The 25766-nt window shown below is 41.5% G+C and overlaps 1 protein-coding gene across 2 annotated transcripts; it reads right to left on the bottom strand.

The window, feature by feature from the left end:
* Positions 1-306: 306 nt before the first annotated feature.
* LOC120744431 (neurogenic differentiation factor 6-A-like) lies at positions 307-4216 on the bottom strand. 2 transcript variants are annotated; one of them, XM_040048835.1, is made up of 2 exons: positions 3850-4216; positions 307-3545 (listed from the first exon to the last, which is right to left on the bottom strand). In XM_040048835.1, exons 1-2 carry the CDS (start codon positions 3976-3978, stop codon positions 2601-2603), a joined length of 1074 nt encoding a protein of 357 aa, XP_039904769.1. In that variant the 5' UTR covers positions 3979-4216; the 3' UTR covers positions 307-2600. The 2 variants fall into 2 exon arrangements, with proteins under 2 accessions (XP_039904769.1, XP_039904770.1); XM_040048836.1 differs by having other exon boundaries at positions 3791-3959.
* Positions 4217-25766: the final 21550 nt, after the last annotated feature.

Genomic DNA, 25766 nt, shown 5'->3' with positions numbered 1-25766 from the left:
TGGACCCAGTATTTTGAGTTTATTGTGTTTTGATTTAAGTTGCATCAGGGATTGTGTTCTTGTTCTCTTGTCGTGTTATGGTAATGTTTATGATGTCTATTATTAGAGTTCCATGTTTCTGTTTATCTGGGTTTAAGATGTGGGTTTAGTTTCATATGTCATTTCCTGTCTGTCTCTCTATGTCGAGCCTGCGTGTGATGTTTTATTGTGAAGGTCTGCGTCTTATGTGAGTGTTCAGTTTTACCTCTGTCTCGTCTTACTGATTGTTCCCAGCTGTGTCCACCACCTGTGTGTAATTCCCGTGTTTCTCTGTGTGTATTTAAGTCGTGTCCTCCGTCATTGTAGTTGCTGGTCCGTCTGTGTATTCCACCCTGCCTCATCTGCGTGTTCTCCCTGCTGTCCGCCGTTAGTCTCTTCTGGTCGTTCTCGTTAAGGTTTGTGCTCTGTAGTTTAGTTGATCCCAGTATAGTTTAGTTCCAGCTCCATTTGCCGTTTGTATTTACTTTCATGTTCAATAAACCACCTTTACACCTTCACGACTGCCTGCACTTGGATCCTCCTTCATTTCCTCCACACGGCTCACCTCACTCGCCGTGACACTGCTGGGTTTCCCAGTCCATGATAAACAAAGACAAAGCAAACTTTTTTCCCCTTTTTTGGATAAATATTTAAGTTGTTATAACAACAAAAAAAATAGCTGAGCTTTTCTAAGGCAAAGACACAAGATTAAAATTATATCACAAAATAGAAGCAATAAAAGAAAACAGTGCAGAGCTTCCATGTGTGGCATTTGTTTAAAATTGAAAAGTTAAAACAGAAGAGAAGAATGATGAGATGAATGCATCGATGGGTGGATGTGTGATGGAAACTGGAGCTTTGAAACAGGAAGTAGTTTAAATGTATAACAGTAAGTGTCCCAGTGTTTCTCTAAACCTTTACAGGATTACACACGACAATCCTGCCAAAACAAAAGGTGGGACAGTGCCAACCACAGAAACAGGATGACGTCTTCTGGGTCCAGAGGTCATGGAAGATATATCGAGTCATCCCAAAGTGATTCGGATATAAAATGCAAATCACCTGTTGACTGGCTGTTAAGCCACATCCCACGAGGGCCTCTGAGTACTTTCTTATTAAAATGCTCCTGGCAATATTCAGCTTCCTGCTGCTTTGGTCACCCTGTGACTCCGGAGCTTGTTGGAAACCTCTATCAGCGACTAGCTTCATGCATCACAAGTTCAATTCATTGCTTTAATAACAGAGAAAACTCTGCATCTTCTAACTGTAATTCACATCAGAGCTTTAACATTTTCCATCAGTCCATGAAGATCTGCTGTGAAAAAGACGGACCAATGTCCTTTGGGGCTGAATTTGTAATGTAAAAATTGTAGGAAGAGGAAATTGTTCATTAAATGTACTGAGTATGTGAACAGCTGGGAAGACGTTTATCGTCAGTGTTTAGTGCATGACCACTGTAACATCTGACATTAGTCACATACTGCTTTAAATGCAATTCATTATGATGTGTGAGTTTTATTAACATAGCACCAGTTAACAATTACATTTCACTCAAAGTGCTGCCTTTGCATGTAAATCTTCTCTTTGACCACTGGAGCCGAATCTGCCAAATATCTGCAGAGTTGAAGAATCAGTACTTCAAATATAATTGTTAATGCTAAGCTGAAGTAAACAGTAACTATTGTTGTTACATTTATTTGGGCCAAATTAATTACATTTAACACAGTGCCAAATCACAACATCAATCACAAGGAACATAATAAGACTTTAAATGATAGTAAATAGTACACATAGTTCAACATAGCATACACGTCCATGTACACAGTATATACCTGCCTGAAGTCAGCTCTGGAAAGCTGCTGAAACACTGACACTTTCATCATTGTGTAACACAATGAATCCAAACATTATTAATGAAACAGAGACTTGTTGTTATCAGCAGAATATTATTTTCATCATGTATTTGTCAGTGAAAACAAAGCTGTGACAAATGTGGTAAAGATGTAATGCAGAACAACAGCTCACCATCGAACATTCACCCAGCAGCTGCTAAAACAAACAAAGTGGAGTTACAGAAACACACAAAATGCATTTGACATCCTTATAATAATTTACTACGTAAAGCAAAACAGAGAGGATCACAATATCACACCACATTTGTTCTGTTCATCCAACATGACAGCTGCAGCAAAAACACCATGGAAACGGCCGTGCATTCAATTTAAATGTAGTTTCAGGGAGCAAAGTTCTGGATAAATGCCCTGATATTTTAAAAGTATTCATGTGTTTTGGGTAAAACCTTCAGCGATTTGGCCCACAAGAAGAAAAAGTCATTATGTAGCTAACAGATTATTGTTATTATTATTATTATTATTATTATTATTATTATTATGGGACTCTGCATGTTTTCCTTGTGTGTGTGTCCGTCTGTGTCTGTCACATTACAGGTTGTCGTCCGCAGACAGTTCAGTGAAGATGACTTACTGCTTTCTCATCATGCGCTCCAACAAACCCTAGCTTTTTCCCTGTTATTATTGGCACTACTGAACTTCTTAAGTACTCATCCATTTATATGCTGTTTATTAATTATGGAAAGGCTTGTTTAATTCCCCCTGCACCTGGTAAAACTGTCCCCGGAGTTGGATGTCATAGGGACCAAGGTCTGAGCTGGAGGCCTGATTGATGGGACAATAGCGGAGACCATTGTGACAACTTCGGTAGTCGACCGGTTCCTCGTGTTTGAGGGTGAAAAGCCCACTGAAGTTGAAGGGTGGGCTGAGAGTCCCCATATCCAGAGAACCAGAACTGTCTGGAGAGGAACTGTCGTTTACAGACTCAAAGGGGCTGCAAAAAGAGCCAAAGGGCCGCAGAGACCTACCGCTACCCGCTGTGGTGGAGCCCCCAGCCTCGGGACCAGGATGGTGATCATAGGCTGCGTACAGAGACAATGACTCCTCGTGGGGTTGTGAGATGAGGCTGCAGGTGTTGAGCTGGAGACAGCCAGCGACAAGGTTAGTGGTTGGCTGAGAGAGACCTTTGCACAGAGTCTGAACGAATGTGAGCAAGTCCAGCCTTTTGCCAGTGCTCAGGATCTCACTGAGAAGCCAGATGTAGTTCTTGGCCAAGCGGAGGGTTTCTATTTTGGACAGCTTTTGTGTCTTGGAATAACAAGGAACCACCTTTCTCAGGCTGTCCAATGCATTGTTAAGTCCATGCATACGGTGTCTTTCCCGCGCATTTGCTTCAATCCGTCGTAGTCGAACCCGGTCCAGGCGAGAGTGGCTCAGTTTCTTCTTTTGAGAAGCCCTTCTTCTGAGCCAAGCTGGATCTCCTGCTTCACTTTCCTCCTCCTTCACTTCAACATCCCTCAGTTCATCCTCCCTCCTGGTATCAAGGCTTTCCTCTGGGGCTCTGTCAATCTCTGGCTTAATCAATTTGACTAATTTGTTAGAGGTCCAACTCATCCTTACTGAACTGATGGTTTGATTGGAGGACTGTTCATCAAATGGCAAAGTCAGCATGCTGTCCTGCACATTAATGGTGAGGAAAGAAAAATTAGATACAAGGCTTCAAACCTTAGAGGATACAAATCCCCAAATTAGGAAAAAACTGGGTTTTTAGCAGAAAATTTGACTGTACACATACGAAACATCATAATCTCATTGTGCAAAATATCACAACAATTAGGAACAACTGGGATATAACAAAAGTCCTTATCATGTGAAAAATACCAGTTGTGATAGATACAGCTGAAATTAATTACCCGGCTTACCTCTTTTAATTAGTAGGCTGTTATTATTTTTCAATGACGCACTAAATAACTTGGCTCACCCGGCTCTGTTGTTCAATTTTAAAAGGTATCGTCCTGAAGCCTCCAAGTATCTCGACAAACACGTTCTCCTCCCTCTTTCTCCTGCTAGCGTCTTCTTCTTGTTGCAGCCTCACAGACACTGATGCCATCTGCTGATGTCCTCTCTCTCTCCCTCACACACACATGCAAACTAGCTTCGTATCCCTCTTTTCTCTCTGCATCACTCTGCCTGTGCCTCTTTCCCTCTGCTCCTAACATGGTGGATGCTGAGCTGAGTTTTTAGACTTCACATTGAGCTGCTGTAGTCACACAGTGAGCTGAAGCTAGTTGGGCACTTGCTCCTGTCAGCTGTCTAGCTTACACCTTGCAACGTGCTGTCACGTGCATATAACCAGTGGTGGACTGGCCATCAGAGGACCAGTAGCCTAAGGGTCGTTTTGGCCTGCTGTGAATTTTCAACTTGATCTGCACATAGTTTATGGACCGCAGAGAGTCCATGCATCAGGTGCAACTCTCGGCACAGACGAGAGCCATAGTGATGCCTGATGTGCCAATATCTTTACTTGTATTGGTAAAAAGACTGTGGTGAGCAGAATTTAGTAACAGGGTATTTATTTATGTACTCATTATAAATAAAAGTGCAAATTCTTTATCTTAGTGCATCCTCAAATTGGACAGAGAGTATTTTACCAACTGAATTGTCATCCATGACCTATTCCTATTCCATACTACAGTCAGTGTAACAGATTCAAATACTCATTATGCCTTTTTGGTTAGAGGCAGCATTTAGACTGGCCCTGCACCATGACAGGCCTCCAACGTGTGTTTGATGAATGCAATGCTCATCTATCTGGAAGCCCATTAGGGAAGAAAGAACTGGATGTTAAATATGTATGAACTGATACTCTCTGCACAAAGTAGATGACATTTGTCTCTTCTTAACTTTGGATAATCTGGAACTATTTGGAGTGGCCTGTCATCCAGGCCATTTATAATGACAGTAACTAGCTCTTAATGAGAAGTCCCTCCTAACCACATTAGTTTCTTCTTCCACATTCAACGTGAAACATGGTAAAGTAGACCTCACAACGATGCAGCACAGTGCAGAGCAGATACCTAAACTCTCCATGCACAGAGGTTGTTTCAACAGTACCCAGAGTCAATATGCAACACAGGGTACTGTTATCATTTTCCTGAATACTATACAAATAAGTCTTCTAAAAACAGCACGCCCAGGCACTCCAGGCCTGTTGCAAGCAAAAGCAAAAACGTATTTGGTGGAGAACACTTGACTGTTCTGTAAAAAGTTTGAAAAGGTTTTAAAACATAAAAATAAAAAAACGCCTTGGCTGCATTTTTAGGTAATAGCTGCATGTAACTGTGTTGTTTTAAAACTTGTGCATAGTTTTTTTTTAAATGTACAATTTCTATTTCAAGTTGTGATTCATTAAACATGTTTGTGGTTCTTACAGTAAAAACTTGTTTCTACTCTGATTTTATGTTTTTTGTCTGATTTTAGATCCATTGTGGTAATACAACATGTCAAAATAAAAAACATATCTGCTTTTATCACAGGAAGACGCGGTGCTGTGGCTGTTGTCCTCAGCTCCCTCAGTGCAGCCAGAGTTTATACTGTGTGTTGATGCAGAGAAAGCCTTTGACCAAGTAAATGAGATGAAAAACAACATTGTTGTTTTCTTGGAAACAGTTGTACTGGCTCAGGTCTTTGTGGTCCCAACAGTGCTCACTGGGACCTGGTTCTTCTGTAGCCAGTGCAATCAGGCTGTTTTGCTGCAAAAAGCTTGTGAAGCTCTTGAGAGAGCTCTTTAGTTTTATCCATCATGGGTGTTTCTTTTGTGACAGCTTAGTAATGAGAGTAATGTCGTGCAGTTTGAACACTGGATTTGATGACGATGAAATTCCATGAAGAGATTAAATCCAGCAGCGACTGAAGAATTGTGGTGTTGTACATTTCACTGAGGAATCCAAACTAATTAAAATCGAGTTTTTAATTTAACCTGCTTGTTTTTGAGGACTGCCTTTGCATTTCTCTCATTTCTCACTCCATGACAGAACACAAAATAATCAATACACTGACTACTCATTTTTAATCATTAAAGGGTAATAATTCAGGGAACAGCGTGCCAGTGATGTGCATGGTGCTGGTCTGTGCGTAGTCCCACTAAAGGATGCTTGGACATCATGCTACGCTCATAAAATCTTTATTTGACAGTTTGGTGGGCGTCATTTTATGGGACTAGCCACATTTGTTCAGTTCCCCTTCCTCTTCCTGCAGGGACAACAACCCTTCACATTCTTGTGTAATCACCAGTTAATCTAATCCCACTAACTGCATGTCTTTGGACTGTGGGAAGAACTGGAGTACCCGCAGAGAACCCACACAGGGAGCTTTGAGTGAGTGTAGGCACTGAGGCCTGCATTCAGAGCTGTGACGGTCCGTCTCCTGTGGAGCCCACCACATGTGAGAGTGGCCCAGGAGTGTCACCACGTTTTTGAAAACTCACTTTCAAGAATTCACAGTGAATTTCAGTATTCGTTAACAGTTTGCTTCAGTCAGCCTTAATGAGCTTTAGCTCAGAGAAGACAACAGTGTTTGTGGAGCACAGTCGCCTGGCTTTTCCTTTACTCTGTTTGCAGACAGCGAACTCAGGAGCCTGTAACAGCCATGACAGACTCGTGCCTGTGTTTGTCAGCTGAGGCCCAAAAGACCATCTCTGGACAATCAGCCTCGTCAGCTTCCTCCATCTCAACTTTTCTGAGTTTTGTAGCTGCTGACATTTAAAATGAGCTAATATTTTTGAGGAAATAATACAATGACTCAGTTTGAACATACAATGTTTTCTGTGTTCGATGGTGAATTAAACGTGTTTGTGAGATTTTAAAATCATTGTGTTTTGTTTTATTTACACTTTACACATAATCTCACCTCTTTGTGGAATTTGGGTTATAATCCTGTCTCCAGTTTCAAGGAGAAAAATGTGTGTGTGTGTGTGTGTGTGTCTGTGTGTCTGTGTGTGTGTGTCTGTGTCTGTGTGTGTGTGTGTGTGTGTGTCTGTGTGTGTGTGTGTGTGTGTCTGTGTGTCTGTGTGTGTGTGTGTCTGTGTGTGTGTGTGTGTCTGTGTGTGTCTGTGTGTGCACCTGGAGGTATTTCAACGGTGAAAGTCATGCAATTCAAAGGATTAGATTTTATGACAGAAACAACAATTGTAATCTTATTTGTCCTTTTTCCCAAATAAATACCTGATGGTGTGGTGCTGCGTGATGGGATGGTGCTGCGTGATGGCGTGGTGCTGCGTGATGGCGTGGTGCTGCGTGATGGCGTGGTGCTGTGGCGGTCCTTTTTGTATTGCTACATGTGGTTACATTAAGAAAAGCGACATCAGAGAATATTGCATAAAATACAATACATTGAAGTTTAAATGAAAAAAGATTTGTGGTTAAAAAGCCTTTAGATGAATTTCATAACACCAGTGAATCTGGACTTTTTTTGTTGTTAAATTTTGTTTAAACGTGTATTCTGTATTTATCATGGAGGGAAATGTTTCAGCCATTTGAACTGTGATGACTCAAACCTGAGTGTTCTTGGGACAGAGACACTACTTTCTTTAAATAACCAAGTGAGAGGTGAGGAGATCAGGATCCGTTTGGAATTTAAAATCTATTTTAAAATAGTTCTCCTTTTTATTTCATAGTGCTCTAAATGTTTTCAAACCAGTTCAGCCTTCAGATTTTGTTACTGTGAGCTGGGCTGCTAATCTGGCCTTCTGACAGCGTTTCTTCATGTTCATTCCTGACACTAACCACAGCATGTAGCTGCTGCTCACTTCCTGCTGGTTGAGCTCAGAGTCACTTCTACTGCTGTTCATGAAGTATGACTACAATACAAGACAAAGGGTAGGAGGAAACTAACACCAAACACGGGAACATGAAGTCTGGACACAGAACACATGAATACCTGAATATGACACATGAGAGCAAAGAAAAACTCACACACTAAATACACAGAGGTGTGATGAAGGAAGCAGAAACACATGGGAACCCAGCTGGGGCGCACAGGGAAGCCAAACACTGAACACGAGACGAGAGACTGACAAAACGGGAATCTCACAGGGCGATCGTGGCTCAAGAGTTGGGTGTTCGTCTTGTAACCGGAAGGTTGCAGGTTCGAGCCCCGGCTCAGACAGTCTCGGTTGTTGTGTCCTTGGGCAAGACTCTTCACCTACCGCCTACTGGTGATGGCCAGAGGGGCCGATGGTGCGATATGGCAGCCTCGCTTCTGTCAGTCTGTCCCAGGGCAGCTGTGGCTACACCTGTAGCTGCCTCCACCAGTGTGTGAATGTGAGAGTGAATGAATAGTGGCATTGTAAAGCGCTTTGAGGGTCTCGAAAAGCGCTATATAAATGCAATCCATTATTATTATTATTAAAATAAAACAGGAAACACTAAGGTCGCTAGAGAGGAACGCACATGAGAACATGATTGACTGGGGAGACAGAGGAAGGAGACACAAAGAGGGAAACATGGAAATAGTCAAGGGAGACGAGACATGGAGGGAGGGATGTAAACACAGACGACATGACAGACACATACTGGCGACACAGAGGAGAGACCCAACGGGAATCTCACAGACAAGAAGCTACACAAGGAATATAAGAACCTCAAAATGCTGGCTCAAATGACCCAGAACCATGACCATGTTCCTCCAGACTGACTTCTACTGGGATTTAGGTGCACAGACAAACAGTATCCTACAATTGTTTATGTTTTTGAACCCATTTTGCACAGAGAGGCATTTTTTGAAAAATGTATTGATAGCAATGTTGAATATTACACAGGAAAAAACAACTACAGTAAAATAATCACACCGTGACGCCTCTGCCTTTGTAAATGGAGGGACAGTAACTGCGTGTAAAACCTGCAGACAGTCAGATTAACAGTATTTCGTCTCTATCTGCCATTCTGCAATTCATCTCATGTAAACACTAACGTGGCCACAGCGTGACGTGAAAAAAGGCTCATACCTTTGACGTTGCGTGAAGAACTCTGTATTCCTCGTCCACACGTAAACGCGGTGATTCGAAACGCCGTTTACGTGGACGAAACAGCTGTGTGTTCAAAATCACCCGTGTAGGTGTGGACGCAGCGTAAAAGAGTTAGTGGTTTATTTTATTATTACCTGTAATTTATTGCAGATTACTTGTATTTGCTTAATTGTTTACTAAATGTTTGAGGTGTGAAATAAACCGCAATGGAGCAAAATATGGGCGTGTGTGGTTGGTGGATGTGTTAGTGCGTGTGCACGCGCGGGGGGGCGCGAACATTTTTCTTGTAAAACAAAGAGGGGCCCAGCAAAAAAAGTCTGGGAACCACTGGTATAAGACCTTTCAGAGTCTTATATTCTATCTCCTTTTTGTTGTCTTTATAGAAGGCCAGCGAAAAGGCTGGAGACATGATGGTACACTCAAAAGAATGAATGAGGTGGATTGTTCAGTGTATATTAATTATTTTCATTTTACTTAAAATATATGTTTTTGGTAAGTTAAAATATGTTTTTCTAATTAAGTCTACGTAATTGTGTCTATTATTGTGTGTACAGAATACTAATGTGTTACTTGATGGCATAACATTTAAGTTAATTAGGATCAATATACTTCGTATATCCACAAGGTGGCAGTAATGCAAAAACAGTTGCAATAAAACTGCAAAGAACAACAAGGTTTCAGGGCTTGGGCCTGCTCATGCGCAAGACTTCAAATTTAACTTAAAAACGTTGTTTTTGGCGCCAAGCTGCTGTTTCTTTTTCTTTTTTTTCCAAATAAGTTGGATGTACTTAATTCATTTGTGTGGAACCTGTTGACAAAATAGATTTATGTGAAACTAATTAGTAAAGCACAAGGTGGCACAAGGTAAAGCACAAGGTGAAAATATAATATTTGAATTAATCTAACTTAAATTTCACATTTTACTGCCACAAATAAGAAATGTGCTTAAAAATTAATCTAAACTATCTCACCTGTAAATATATCATTTATGTTCATACAACACAACTTGATTTAGGTAGTCTTAAATATCTCCTGTTAATTCTAAGGAGTTTTTTAAAATTAGATGACCTAAAGGTTTTTGCTTTAAACTAACATAATGTAATTTCGTGGAACCTGTTGACAAAATAATTGTAATTAAAGTCAACGTTTCATTTTGTTTGAGTGTAGGATGTGAGCAGTTGGTGATGTTTGCTGATGATATTCCTGGAGGAGCTTTAGAAATCATTTGAAGTGTTTAATGAACATAATATATGACAAAGAGTACAAGGAAAAAAAATTCTCAAGGAGGGAGGGGTCAACATGGGGCTAGAAGGGGTGAATAACAGCCTGTTTAAAATATGGAGGGACACATTTAAGGATTATTCATTACCTTAAGAGTAAATGGTGTGTGAGACCTTTTTGAACAGTGAAGTTGGTAAAGTGTCAAATGGGCAAAACAATGGCTTCATTTTATCAACCAAACTGATGAGACTGTTCAGAGAGGTGTCAGGTGTCGCTGTGTGCAGGCAGGAATAGGACCCAAAGTGCAGACTCACAGCAGGCAAAACTGTATTTCAAAACTCAGCTTTTATTGCTGGATGGCAAAACGTAACAAAGATCCAAATAAACTTACATGAGCAGGCAGACAGAACACACAGCATAAACGCGAGTCGATCACGACACAGACACAGAAACACAGGGCTTAAATACACAGAGGGAGCAATCAGGGAATGGGTAACAGGAGGGAAACACAGCTGGGGCAAATCAGGCCTAACGAGACAGGGGAAGCAAAACCAGACACATTTACATGAGACAGACTTTCAAAGTAAAACAGGAAACATAACACAGACGCGAACTTGACAAGGGGATACAGAGCAACTAGAGAACACAGAGACATAAACCATAAGACAGAACTCAAAGAAACCAAAGGAGGCTGGACCAGACGAGGAGGGTGGCGCTGCAGGCGACGGCGTGGGAGCCGCAGGTGGTGGCGCTGCAGCGGAGGCAGGTTGCTGGACGGACCCCTCGGACCCTCCAGTGGAGGCGAACAAAGGCTGGTGCGGTTCTCCAGAACCCCCAGCGGGAACAGAAGGCTGGAAGGGCCCCTCGGACCCTCCAGTGGAGGCAGAAGGCTGGACGGGCCCCTCGGACCGTCCAGCAGGACCAGGTTGCAGAACAGATGACTGGGGAGAGGAGTGGCGGTGGCGATGTTTCCTTCTGGAAGAGGGAACCGGTGGAGAAATGGAGACGACCTCCTCATCCTCCGACCACATAGCCGCCAGGGAAAAGGCAGGCGACAGGACAGGCGAACAAGGTCCCGGCTGGCGTGAGGAAGGAGAGGAACTCCGTGGCAGCGTTGAGGCAGGTGGAGTGTGTGTTGTCCTGGGTCAGCGGTAAAGAAGTGGAGGTGGAAATAGAGAGAGCAAGCTCGCCAGCCCGGACTTGCTCCCTCCAGGCAGCTATGGAGTTGCCCAGCACAGTGTCTGTAGAAAACTGAGTTAGCCGAGGGATGCTCTGACTGACAGCGTCTACCGCGCTTAGCCCGTCCGCCATGGTCCTTAAATCCTTGGACTGGGCAATGCCGTCAAGAAGCTTAATCATCCGCTCCATCTCAGCGTTAAACTCAAAGGCTGAAGAGTCGCAGGGTCCATGTTCTGGTCGCGATCTTCTGTCAGGTGTCGCTGTGTGCAGGCAGGAATAGGACCCAAAGTGCAGACTCACGGCAGGCAAAACTGTATTTCAAAACTCAGCTTTTATTGCTGGATGGCAAAACGTAACAAAAAGCCAAAAAGTAGTGATATGATGTTCTGTATCGAGGCTTCGAAGCTTGTGTCGAGTAATTGAGGGAGCGTTTCCGCGATGCGCGTATCAAGGCTTGCTTCATTTATGGGAGGAGCTGAAAGTGATGACGTCCGAAGCCTCGCTGCCCGGCTGTACCACGTGACTGGTTCATGAAGTGGTTCGAACTTTGCCGCGAGCTATGATCTGGGTTACTTCATTCCTGTCTCCTGTCGCCATTTCCTCACTCTCTTCGTCCGTTTTCATTTCTGTGGTTTTTATCTTTTTAGTTTTCCCCATTAATATTTATCAAGACTTAATGTTATGTAAAGCCTTTGACCAAGTAAATGAGATGAAAAACAACATTGTTGTTTTCTTGGAAACAGTTGTACTGGCTCAGGTCTTTGTGGTCCCAACAGTGCTCACTGGGACCTGGTTCTTCTGTAGCCAGTGCAATCAGGCTGTTTTGCTGCAAAAAGCTTGTGAAGCTCTTGAAAGAGCTCTTTAGTTTTATCCATCATGGGTGTTTCTTTTGTGACAGCTTAGTAATGAGAGTAATGTCGTGCAGTTTGAACACTGGATTTGATGACGATGAAATTCCATGAAGAGATTAAATCCAGCAGCGACTGAAGAATTGTGGTGTTGTACATTTCACTGAGGAATCCAAACTAATTAAAATCGAGTTTTTAATTTAACCTGCTTGTTTTTGAGGACTGCCTTTGCATTTCTCTCATTTCTCACTCCATGACAGAACACAAAATAATCAATACACTGACTACTCATTTTTAATCATTAAAGGGTAATAATTCAGGGAACAGCGTGCCAGTGATGTGCATGGTGCTGGTCTGTGCGTAGTCCCACTAAAGGATGCTTGGACATCATGCTACGCTCATAAAATCTTTATTTGACAGTTTGGTGGGCGTCATTTTATGGGACTAGCCACATTTGTTCAGTTCCCCTTCCTCTTCCTGCAGGGACAACAACCCTTCACATTCTTGTGTAATCACCAGTTAATCTAATCCCACTAACTGCATGTCTTTGGACTGTGGGAAGAACTGGAGTACCCGCAGAGAACCCACACAGGGAGCTTTGAGTGAGTGTAGGCACTGAGGCCTGCATTCAGAGCTGTGACGGTCCGTCTCCTGTGGAGCCCACCACATGTGAGAGTGGCCCAGGAGTGTCACCACGTTTTTGAAAACTCACTTTCAAGAATTCACAGTGAATTTCAGTATTCGTTAACAGTTTGCTTCAGTCAGCCTTAATGAGCTTTAGCTCAGAGAAGACAACAGTGTTTGTGGAGCACAGTCGCCTGGCTTTTCCTTTACTCTGTTTGCAGACAGCGAACTCAGGAGCCTGTAACAGCCATGACAGACTCGTGCCTGTGTTTGTCAGCTGAGGCCCAAAAGACCATCTCTGGACAATCAGCCTCGTCAGCTTCCTCCATCTCAACTTTTCTGAGTTTTGTAGCTGCTGACATTTAAAATGAGCTAATATTTTTGAGGAAATAATACAATGACTCAGTTTGAACATACAATGTTTTCTGTGTTCGATGGTGAATTAAACGTGTTTGTGAGATTTTAAAATCATTGTGTTTTGTTTTATTTACACTTTACACATAATCTCACCTCTTTGTGGAATTTGGGTTATAATCCTGTCTCCAGTTTCAAGGAGAAAAATGTGTGTGTGTGTGTGTGTCTGTGTGTCTGTGTGTGTGTGTCTGTGTCTGTGTGTGTGTGTGTGTGTGTGTCTGTGTGTGTGTGTGTGTGTGTCTGTGTGTCTGTGTGTGTGTGTGTCTGTGTGTGTGTGTGTGTCTGTGTGTGTCTGTGTGTGCACCTGGAGGTATTTCAACGGTGAAAGTCATGCAATTCAAAGGATTAGATTTTATGACAGAAACAACATTTGTAATCTTATTTGTCCTTTTTCCCAAATAAATACCTGATGGTGTGGTGCTGCGTGATGGCGTGGTGCTGCGTGATGGCGTGGTGCTGCGTGATGGCGTGGTGCTGTGGCGGTCCTTTTTGTATTGCTACATGTGGTTACATTAAGAAAAGCGACATCAGAGAATATTGCATAAAATACAATACATTGAAGTTTAAATGAAAAAAGATTTGTGGTTAAAAAGCCTTTAGATGAATTTCATAACACCAGTGAATCTGGACTTTTTTTGTTGTTAAATTTTGTTTAAACGTGTATTCTGTATTTATCATGGAGGGAAATGTTTCAGCCATTTGAACTGTGATGACTCAAACCTGAGTGTTCTTGGGACAGAGACACTACTTTCTTTAAATAACCAAGTGAGAGGTGAGGAGATCAGGATCCGTTTGGAATTTAAAATCTATTTTAAAATAGTTCTCCTTTTTATTTCATAGTGCTCTAAATGTTTTCAAACCAGTTCAGCCTTCAGATTTTGTTACTGTGAGCTGGGCTGCTAATCTGGCCTTCTGACAGCGTTTCTTCATGTTCATTCCTGACACTAACCACAGCATGTAGCTGCTGCTCACTTCCTGCTGGTTGAGCTCAGAGTCACTTCTACTGCTGTTCATGAAGTATGACTACAATACAAGACAAAGGGTAGGAGGAAACTAACACCAAACACGGGAACATGAAGTCTGGACACAGAACACATGAATACCTGAATATGACACATGAGAGCAAAGAAAAACTCACACACTAAATACACAGAGGTGTGATGAAGGAAGCAGAAACACATGGGAACCCAGCTGGGGCGCACAGGGAAGCCAAACACTGAACACGAGACGAGAGACTGACAAAACGGGAATCTCACAGGGCGATCGTGGCTCAAGAGTTGGGTGTTCGTCTTGTAACCGGAAGGTTGCAGGTTCGAGCCCCGGCTCAGACAGTCTCGGTTGTTGTGTCCTTGGGCAAGACTCTTCACCTACCGCCTACTGGTGATGGCCAGAGGGGCCGATGGTGCGATATGGCAGCCTCGCTTCTGTCAGTCTGTCCCAGGGCAGCTGTGGCTACACCTGTAGCTGCCTCCACCAGTGTGTGAATGTGAGAGTGAATGAATAGTGGCATTGTAAAGCGCTTTGAGGGTCTCGAAAAGCGCTATATAAATGCAATCCATTATTATTATTATTAAAATAAAACAGGAAACACTAAGGTCGCTAGAGAGGAACGCACATGAGAACATGATTGACTGGGGAGACAGAGGAAGGAGACACAAAGAGGGAAACATGGAAATAGTCAAGGGAGACGAGACATGGAGGGAGGGATGTAAACACAGACGACATGACAGACACATACTGGCGACACAGAGGAGAGACCCAACGGGAATCTCACAGACAAGAAGCTACACAAGGAATATAAGAACCTCAAAATGCTGGCTCAAATGACCCAGAACCATGACCATGTTCCTCCAGACTGACTTCTACTGGGATTTAGGTGCACAGACAAACAGTATCCTACAATTGTTTATGTTTTTGAACCCATTTTGCACAGAGAGGCATTTTTTGAAAAATGTATTGATAGCAATGTTGAATATTACACAGGAAAAAACAACTACAGTAAAATAATCACACCGTGACGCCTCTGCCTTTGTAAATGGAGGGACAGTAACTGCGTGTAAAACCTGCAGACAGTCAGATTAACAGTATTTCGTCTCTATCTGCCATTCTGCAATTCATCTCATGTAAACACTAACGTGGCCACAGCGTGACGTGAAAAAAGGCTCATACCTTTGACGTTGCGTGAAGAACTCTGTATTCCTCGTCCACACGTAAACGCGGTGATTCGAAACGCCGTTTACGTGGACGAAACAGCTGTGTGTTCAAAATCACCCGTGTAGGTGTGGACGCAGCGTAAAAGAGTTAGTGGTTTATTTTATTATTACCTGTAATTTATTGCAGATTACTTGTATTTGCTTAATTGTTTACTAAATGTTTGAGGTGTGAAATAAACCGCAATGGAGCAAAATATGGGCGTGTGTGGTTGGAGGATGTGTTAGTGCGTGTGCACGCGCGGGGGGGGCGCGAACATTTTTCTTGTAAAACAAAGAGGGGCCCAGCAAAAAAAGTCTGGGAACCACTGGTATAAGACCTTTCAGAGTCTTATATTCTATCTCCTTTTTGTTGTCTTTATAGAAGGCCAGCGAAAAGGCTGGAGACATGATGGTACACTCAAAAGAATGAATGAGGTGGATTGTTCAGTGTATATTAATTATTTTCATTTTACTTAAAATATATGTTTTTGGTAAGTTAAAATATGTTTTTCTAATTAAGTCTACGTAATTGTGTCTATTATTGTGTGTACAGAATACTAATGTGTTACTTGATGGCATAACATTTAAGTTAATTAGGATCGATATACTTCGTATATCCACAAGGTGGCAGTAATGCAAAAACAGTTGCAATAAAACTGCAAAGAACAACAAGGTTTCAGGGCTTGGGCCTGCTCATGCGCAAGACTTCAAATTTAACTTAAAAACGTTGTTTTTGGCGCCAAGCTGCTGTTTCTTTTTCTTTTTTTTCCAAATAAGTTGGATGTACTTAATTCATTTGTGTGGAACCTGTTGACAAAATAGATTTATGTGAAACTAATTAGTAAAGCACAAGGTGGCACAGGTAAGCACAAGGTGAAATATAATATTTGAATTAATCTAACTTAAATTTCACATTTTACTGCCACAAATAAGAAATGTGCTTAAAAATTAATCTAAACTATCTCACCTGTAAATATATCATTTATGTTCATACAACACAACTTGATTTAGGTAGTCTTAAATATCTCCTGTTAATTCTAAGGAGTTTTTTAAAATTAGATGACCTAAAGGTTTTTGCTTTAAACTAACATAATGTAATTTCGTGGAACCTGTTGACAAAATAATTGTAATTAAAGTCAACGTTTCATTTTGTTTGAGTGTAGGATGTGAGCAGTTGGTGATGTTTGCTGATGATATTCCTGGAGGAGCTTTAGAAATCATTTGAAGTGTTTAATGAACATAATATATGACAAAGAGTACAAGGAAAAAAAATTCTCAAGGAGGGAGGGGTCAACATGGGGCTAGAAGGGGTGAATAACAGCCTGTTTAAAATATGGAGGGACACATTTAAGGATTATTCATTACCTTAAGAGTAAATGGTGTGTGAGACCTTTTTGAACAGTGAAGTTGGTAAAGTGTCAAATGGGCAAAACAATGGCTTCATTTTATCAACCAAACTGATGAGACTGTTCAGAGAGGTGTCAGGTGTCGCTGTGTGCAGGCAGGAATAGGACCCAAAGTGCAGACTCACGACAGGCAAAACTGTATTTCAAAACTCAGCTTTTATTGCTGGATGGCAAAACGTAACAAAGATCCAAATAAACTTACATGAGCAGGCAGACAGAACACACAGCATAAATGCAAGTAGATCACGACACAGACACAGAAACACAGGGCTTAAATACACAGAGGGAGCAATCAGGGAATGGGTAACAGGAGGGAAACACAGCTGGGGCAAATCAGGCCTAACGAGACAGGGGAAGCAAAACCAGACACATTTACATGAGACAGACTTTCAAAGTAAAACAGGAAACATAACACAGACGCGAACTTGACAAGGGGATACAGAGCAACTAGAGAACACAGAGACATAAACCATAAGACAGAACTCAAAGAAACCAAAGGAGGCTGGACCAGACGAGGAGGGTGGCGCTGCAGGCGACGGCGTGGGAGCCGCAGGTGGTGGCGCTGCAGCGGAGGCAGGTTGCTGGACGGACCCCTCGGACCCTCCAGTGGAGGCGAACAAAGGCTGGTGCGGTTCTCCAGAACCCCCAGCGGGAACAGAAGGCTGGACGGGCCCCTCGGACCCTCCAGTGGAGGCAGAAGGCTGGACGGGCCCCTCGGACCGTCCAGCAGGACCAGGTTGCAGAACAGATGACTGGGGAGAGGAGTGGCGGTGGCGATGTTTCCTTCTGGAAGAGGGAACCGGTGGAGAAATGGAGACGACCTCCTCATCCTCCGACCACATAGCCGCCAGGGAAAAGGCAGGCGACAGGACAGGCGAACAAGGTCCCGGCTGGCGTGAGGAAGGAGAGGAACTCCGTGGCAGCGTTGAGGCAGGTGGAGTGTGTGTTGTCCTGGGTCAGCGGTAAAGAAGTGGAGGTGGAAATAGAGAGAGCAAGCTCGCCAGCCCGGACTTGCTCCCTCCAGGCAGCTATGGAGTTGCCCAGCACAGTGTCTGTAGAAAGCTGAGTTAGCCGAGGGTTGCTCTGAATGACAGCGTCTACTGCGCTTAGCCCAACCGCCATGGTCCTTAAATCCTTGGACTGGGCAATGCTGTCAAGAAGCTTAATCATTCGCTCCATCTCAGCGTTAAACTCAAAGGCTGAAGAGTCGCAGGGTCCATGTTCTGGTCGCGATCTTCTGTCAGGTGTCGCTGTGTGCAGGCAGGAATAGGACCCAAAGTGCAGACTCACGGCAGGCAAAACTGTATTTCAAAACTCAGCTTTTATTGCTGGATGGCAAAACGTAACAAAAAGCCAAAAAGTAGTGATATGATGTTCTGTATCGAGGCTTCGAAGCTTGTGTCGAGTAATTGAGGGGGCGTTTCCGCGATGCGCGTATCGAGGCTTGCTTCATTTATGGGAGGAGCTGAAAGTGATGACGTCCGAAGCCTCGCTGCCCGGCTGTACCACGTGACTGGTTCATGAAGTGGTTCGAACTTTGCCGCGAGCTATGACAGCGATATAAACCCCTCAGACTTCATTCAAAATGTAGGTGTTTGAAAGTTCCTGTGGGACTTCCGGGTATGGCGGCGGAGCGAGTGGAAGCATAGTTGGGAGCTCTTGGCGACGGTCCAGTATTCCCCCATTTTTTCAACACAGATAACATTAAGTCTTGATAAATATTAATGGGGAAAACTAAAAAGATAAAAACCACAGAAAGGAAAACGGACGAAGAGAGTGAGGAAATGGCGACAGGAGACGGGAATGAAGTAACCCAGATCACGATGGCCGCCCTCCAAGCTAGCATAGAGGCTATCCGAGAAGAAATCATGACAAGACACACGGATATGAAAAAACACTTCAGCGATGCTTTGGAGACGGTGAGGGGCGACATGAAGCACGAATTTGGGAACTTTAAAGAGGAGATGAATAAGAAGTTGGTGAAAAACATAGAGAAGAGAGTAGAAGAAATAGAGCAAAGAGTGGGGGAGGTGGAGGAGTGGAACACGAGTGCTAGAGAGGTACTCCTTCAGACTGTAGAGGAACAACAACGTATGTTGGCTAAACTAACTGATCTAGAAGCTCGGTCTCGGAGGAATAACCTTCGTATATTTGGAATACCGGAGGGCCAGGAATCTGATAACCCGACAAAATATGTGGAGAAGCTCTTCAAAACTGAACTAGATCTGCAGGACCTGGAGTTGGGGATACAACGCTGTCATAGATCACTTGGTCAGAGGCCTCCCTCACATGCACCTCCCAGATCCATGATTGTCGGCTTCCTCGAATATAGCATCAAAGAGCAAGTGTTGAAAAAAGCATGGATGAAGAAGGATATACGCATAGATGGACGTCGGATTTATGTGGATCACAACTACCCGGCAGAAATCATCCAGAAACGAAAGGAATACGCCCCGCTGCGGAAAATGTTAAAGGAACATGATATTCGATTCCAGACACAGGCTCCAGCGAGGCTTCGGGTCTTCTACAAAGATGGCCCGATTACTTATGAGAGCGCGTCATCGGCAAAGCTAGATCTGGAGAAGAAAGGATTGCTAAAAAAAGAAGAAGATGGTGGATCGGAGGAAATCCCCACCCGCCGCCCAGCTCTAGGGATTAACGGGACTCAAGCAAGGCTAGAGGACAGCTCGTGGAAGGTCAGCGGACGGGACGAAGGACGGAGAAGAGCTGTGGATGTTAAATGGGCGCGGGAAAAACTCAAGAGATTTCATCCTTCATCTCATCTGAAAGACTAAACTAGTTGAGAGGCTCCTTGTGAGTAAACACTCCATTTATGGTTGTTAAATAGAGTAAAGGAAAAACTTTATGGATAATTAAAGATAGAGGTCCTTAATATTATTATAGTTCAACAAGAATATTAGGATAGTTATCCTGTTAATTTATTAGCTGTGGGTTGATAGAGTTTTAGCAAAGGACCACCGAACTGAGATGAGTGAAGTGCGCTGTCGCCACCTATTGGGGGTTGTGAAGGAACCGTAACGGACACCGTACTCCCACGAGGGGCCCTCCGCATGGAGAATCCCCCTCGCCGATTTAGAAGTTAGTTTCATACTTCTTATTTGGAAGTCATATGTAGTTTGTAAGTTCAATTGTTGTTTTTTAAGGCACAGGTTGTTTTTTTCAGGACTGATTGCTCGGGGCAGGGAGAGTTTATCTCATAGATGGTATCTTAGGAGAAAACCATGTCATTTCAGGAATATAGGATAATATCATTGAATGTTAATGGTCTTCAAAACCCCATTAAGAGGAAAAAGATAGCAACTAAAAAGAGAAGGGAAAGGCATGATATAGTGTTTTGGCAGGAGACCCATTTAAACAATATGGAACATGAGCAGTTAAAAACCCTGGGGTTCAAACATGTATACTACTCATCATACAGACAAAAGTGTGCAAGGGGGGTTACAGTACTGATCGCTAATAAAATAAATTTTCAATTAATTCAACAAATAAGGGATAGAAAAGGACGATACGTTATGGTAATAGGTCAAATTGATCATAAACTAGTGACTCTGTTAAATGTTTACAGGCCACCAGATAATGATCAGGAATTTATTAAGAAACTATTTAATCTGATCGCGGAACACACCAAGGGAACCCTTATCTGTGGTGGGGATTGGAATATACAATTACAGCCCCACTTAGATTCCAACAACAAAACTAAAAGGACGACTCCCGAGACCAAATCGTTAAAAAGGCTTCTTGTAGAAGGAAATATGATAGACGTTTGGAGGGAGCTACATCCCAAGGAAAGAGCCTATACGTTTTTCTCATACCCCCATAAAGTACACTCCAGATTGGATTATTTTTTTTATGTTTAACACTGATAGACATAGAATTCTCAGATGTAAACTAGGAGTAAAAGATGTATCAGACCATGCAGGTGTTTACTTGTCTATACATTTGGAGACTGAAATAAAGCAGAATAGCTGGAAGCTGAATACGAGTTTGTTAAATGATACCAAGTGTATACAATTTGTAAGAAATGAGTATAAAAACTACTGTGAACAAAATGATAATCAAGAGGTGTCCCCAAGTGTTACATGGGATGCATCCAAAGCGGTAATGAGAGGAAAATTGATTATGTGGTCCTCGTACAAAAAGAAAGAGAAACAAAGGCAAATTAATGAGTTACTACTTACATTAAAGAATTTAGAGACTAAACACGCCACTGTTGAAGACTCTCAAACATTTGAAGAGATAAATTTAACAAAACGTAAATTAAATGATATATATGACAGACAAGAAGAACTAAAAGCCAGATTTGTTAAGCAAAAGTATTATGATTACAGCCCTAGGGCAAAGAAACTATTAGCCTGGAGAATTAAAAAACAACAAGAAGAAAGAGGAATTTATAGTATAAAAGATGATGAGACACAAAAAATGTGTTACACTGCTAAAGAAATACAAAACTCATTTGAAAACTATTATAAAAACTTATATTCAGAGACACAAAAGGCTGACCCTCTAAACATTCAGAAATTTTTGCACTCTTTGGATTTACCTAATATTGGACGGGAACAAAACAAAAGGCTAATGCAACAAATTACTAAACAAGAACTGGACAAAGTCATTGCGAAAACAAAAACAAATAAGATGCCGGGTATGGACGGATTTACATCAGAATATTATAAAACCTTTAGTGAATTATTATCACCACTATTATTAAAATGTTTTAACTATGTGTTGGAGGGAGGGGAGTCACCAGCATCCTGGAGACAGGCAATCATTTCAGTAATTCCAAAGGTGGGCAAGGACAAAAGGGAATGCAGTTCATATCGACCAATTTCAATCCTGAATATGGATTATAGATTATTCACCTCAATAATAGCAGAAAGGCTTAAAAATACTATACCAGAAATTATTGACGAAGATCAGACAAGATTTCTCAAAAACAGACAGATACAGGACAGTATAAGACGTGCCTTACATTTAATGGATTATATGAATAAATCCCAAACGGAATCAATTGCATTAAGCCTTGATGCAGAAAAGGCGTTTGACTCCGTCCAGTGGGATTATTTATTTTTGGTTATGGAGCGGTTTGGTTTCGGAGACCCTTTTATTCAACTGATTAAAAATTTATATTATTTACCTTCAGCAAGAATAAAAATAAATGGGAGCTTAACTGGAGTAGTGGACTTGCAGAGGGGATGTCGGCAGGGATGTCCGCTTAGCCCACCCCTGTTTGCCTTATTTATTGAACCACTGGCGCAAGCTATTAGAGAGGATGAACTAATTAAAGGGATATGGATACAGAATATGGAATACAAAATGGGATTATATGCAGACGATGTTTTGCTGACCCTCACAGACCCAGAAAGAAGCTTACCTAAGTTATGGTTAAAAATGGAAATGTTTGGAGAACTTTCTGGATATAAAATAAACATACAAAAAACACAGGTGATCACATATAATTACGCTCCCACAATAAAGATCAAAAGTATGTCTAAATTTAATTGGAATAATAAAATAATTAAATATCTAGGTATTAAGATTCCTAAAACATTGACAGAACTCTATGAAATAAACTATTTACCAATTACAAGGGAATTGAAAGAAAACATTCAAAGGTGGAGCCTACTGCCACTTGATCTGTATAATAGGATTGACCTGATCAAAATTAATATACTTCCACCACTGCTTTTCCTTTTTCAATCTATACCGATACACGTACCAGCTAAACAATTTGCGTTATGGAACAGAATGATTTTGGGATTTATATGGAAAGGCCGCAAACCAAGAGTTAGATATATAACATTGCAACTACCTAAGGAAAGAGGTGGACTCTCCCTCCCAAACTTAGAAAGTTATTTTAAAGCAGCACAATTAAGATATTTAATTTATTGGTGTGATCCAACGTATGAAGCAAAATGGAAATATTTAGATGTGACACAATTAAAATTACCACTACAGACAATATTAGGAGATAAAAAATTATATTTGGAACAGAAAAATAATCTAAATGAATGGACTAAAACTCCTCTAAAGATATGGTTCGATGAATGTGAAAGTCTTAAATTAGGAGCTGGTCTTAAACAACTCAGATGGGTCACACATGATAAGGAATTTATCCCTGCACAGATAGATAGACGTTATACAACTTGGTTAACAAAGGGGATTGGACCATTTTGTTCATTGTTAGGAAAAGAAGGATTACAAAGCTTTTGAAAAATTAAGAGACACCTATGGTTTGGAAAACCAAGATTTTTTCAGATATCTCCAAGTTAGGTCCTTTTTCAATAGTAATATAAAAACTATAGAAGAACGTAATGAAGGCCTAGTCCCCGTTATAAAAGAAGCTTATAAAGGTCAGATTAAAAACAAATTGATTGCTAAACTTTATCAGAACTTACAATCACTTAAGGATCAATCAACCAATTATATTAAAATTAAATGGGAGACGGAGGTTAAAATCAACATATCAGAGGACAGTTGGTTAAATATATGCAGGACACAGATAGAAACTACTAGCTCGGGTTATTGGAGGGAATTCACGTGGAAAAATTTTATCAGGTTTTTTATAACACCCAAAATAAAATACAAACAAAAAGGTCAACTGACAGATGGACAATGCTGGAGAAACTGTGGGGAAAACATGGCAGATCATTTCCATATATTTTGGAAATGCCCAATAATCCTGTCCTACTGGAGTGAATTGGTCGAATCAATTTACTCGGTGACTGGACTCAAACTAAATTTGGATTTTTGTACTGTGTACTTGGGCGATATCCCATCAGCAGCCTCCTTAAAGGACAAATACTTGATAAACATCCTGTTGGGAGCTGGCAAAAAAGCGCTTACCAGGAGATGGCTGGAGAAAGAGCCACCAACAAAGAAAGATTGGATAGGAATAATGGAGGAAATATATAGGATGGAAAAACTTACTTTTTTTTTTTAACCTTAAAATGGACCAATTTCATAAAAACTGGAGGAAATGGGAGAGATTTGTTGAAGGTGGTAACGTGGGATGAGGTATTCACGCAACTGTTGTAAGAAGGAAGGTCCGTTAAGGATATGTTCTTTATTTCTTTTTCTTTTTCTTTTTTTTAAAGGTAGTTTACCCTTCCATATATGATCAGGGATGGACTGTAAAGTGCTGACCGGACAGTAGTAAAAACCTAACGACATGGGACCTGTAAAGAGGTGGAGGGGAGCTCCCCCAGGCCGAGTAGATCTGTGTGGTTCACTATGCCATTATGCTACTGTTAGAGCGTAGTATCTTTGTTTGTTTGGATTTTTTTTTTCTTTGGGGGGGTTGAGTTGGTTTTTTTGTTTTTTGTTTTTTTGTGGAAAAAAATAAAAATAAAACTCTTTATTTTTTAGTAATGATGGGAACAAACGGTAACATATAAACCTAGCTTTTTGTGTTTGCATCCCCATGCGACATTATCACGGTGTGGTTTATAAATACGTTTTCTGTGATTTTCATTTAAAAATGAAATAAAGGGTTAAAAAAAAAATGTAGGTGTTTGATGGAGAGCTGCGGTTAGTGAGAGTTTGGAGACAGTTTGGAGACAGTTTGGAGGTTTATGAGAGTGAGGAGAGAAAGTCAGGAGAGAATGGAGCCAGCTAAGAAGAGGAGGATGTCCTCCCCTGTGAACATTTTGATCTTATTCCTCCCAACAAGGTATGTAGATTTCTACAGAAGATGTATTTTCATAATACTGATGGTGCAATACAATTTATGTTAAGCTGTCTTTACTTTTGTACAAGGTGAAGTGTTTGCTATGTGCCAGGGAGCTGGGATATAACAACAACACCTCATCCATGCTTAGGCACTACAGAGCTTTGCATGAGAATAGGGGGAACACCGATTATGGAGCAAGTGTAACAGAGTTAGAAAATAGCTTAATGAATTTCCTCAAAATTGATGTGCTTTGTGAATAGTTGGAGCCACCTGGTGGACAAACACAGCAACTGCAACTTTTAAGGTTCCAAATTGCTGCACAGCGCATGCCTCAGCAAAGGAAAAAAAACTCCCAAGCTGGTGGTAGGTGCTAGTGAGCGATACTGTTGTCAATTTTGTAATTGTATTAATGAAAACACTCTTACAGTGGTAATTGTCAACATGTATTTTGATTGTAAGCAGTACTAGCATGTATCCTGAAAGTTACAGGCATTTTGATGCATGGGTAGTAACTTTATTCACGAGTAGCATTTTTAGTTAGCATGCTAAGCTAATACTCGTTAGCTAGTTGGGTGCTTTTTGACTTGCACTCAGCTCTAATGCTTCTCTATGAGATTGTAATTGTTCTAATTCTTTTTAACAGAACTGAATGTTGCAGTTGCTTTGCACACTGTTAATGAAGACTGTGTGCTGTTTTCTTTGTATAATGAGACTGTGTGAGTCTACAGTGCCAGATAAAGGGCCAGAGTAGGCAAGTCCAGCGTTGCAGTGCCGTCCTTTCTACATGGGCATATCACACCACTTGCACAATAGACTCACAGAACAGCAACAGCTACACAAGACCAGGTGAGCCATCAAATGCCATGATAATATATCATGCAGTAATGTTACTAAATGATATAACAATATTATACAACTGTAAAAAGTTACGTGTGTGATATTTATATTTGTGCTTTGTCTTTGTTCAGGAGAACAATCTCAAATAGATGAAGACCTGGTTACCATGGTGATTGAGGACTCCCAGCCATTTAGCATTGTGGAGGACAAAGGATTCAAAAGATTTGTTAAATCATTAAATCCTAGCTATATTCTCCCCACTAAAAAGGTCATAAAAGCAGTGAAAATGTAGTTTTTACAGAATAAAATGTGAACAGGCAGGAGTGTGTAGCTGTCCATACCTCAACGTTACAAAAGCACAACCACTGTCCACACCCCAACCACACCTCACCTCACAGTAAATGATCATTTCCATTTTAAGCATTTCCAAATGATCATTTTCCATACTGCCAGTATAAATATACAC

Source organism: Simochromis diagramma, unplaced genomic scaffold (genome assembly GCF_900408965.1).
Source record: "Simochromis diagramma unplaced genomic scaffold, fSimDia1.1 OVJJ01000125.1, whole genome shotgun sequence".
Classification (NCBI taxonomy): domain Eukaryota; kingdom Metazoa; phylum Chordata; class Actinopteri; order Cichliformes; family Cichlidae; genus Simochromis; species Simochromis diagramma.
Note: the sequence above shows the minus strand (reverse complement) of the source record. Positions and strands in the feature narration are given on the sequence as shown.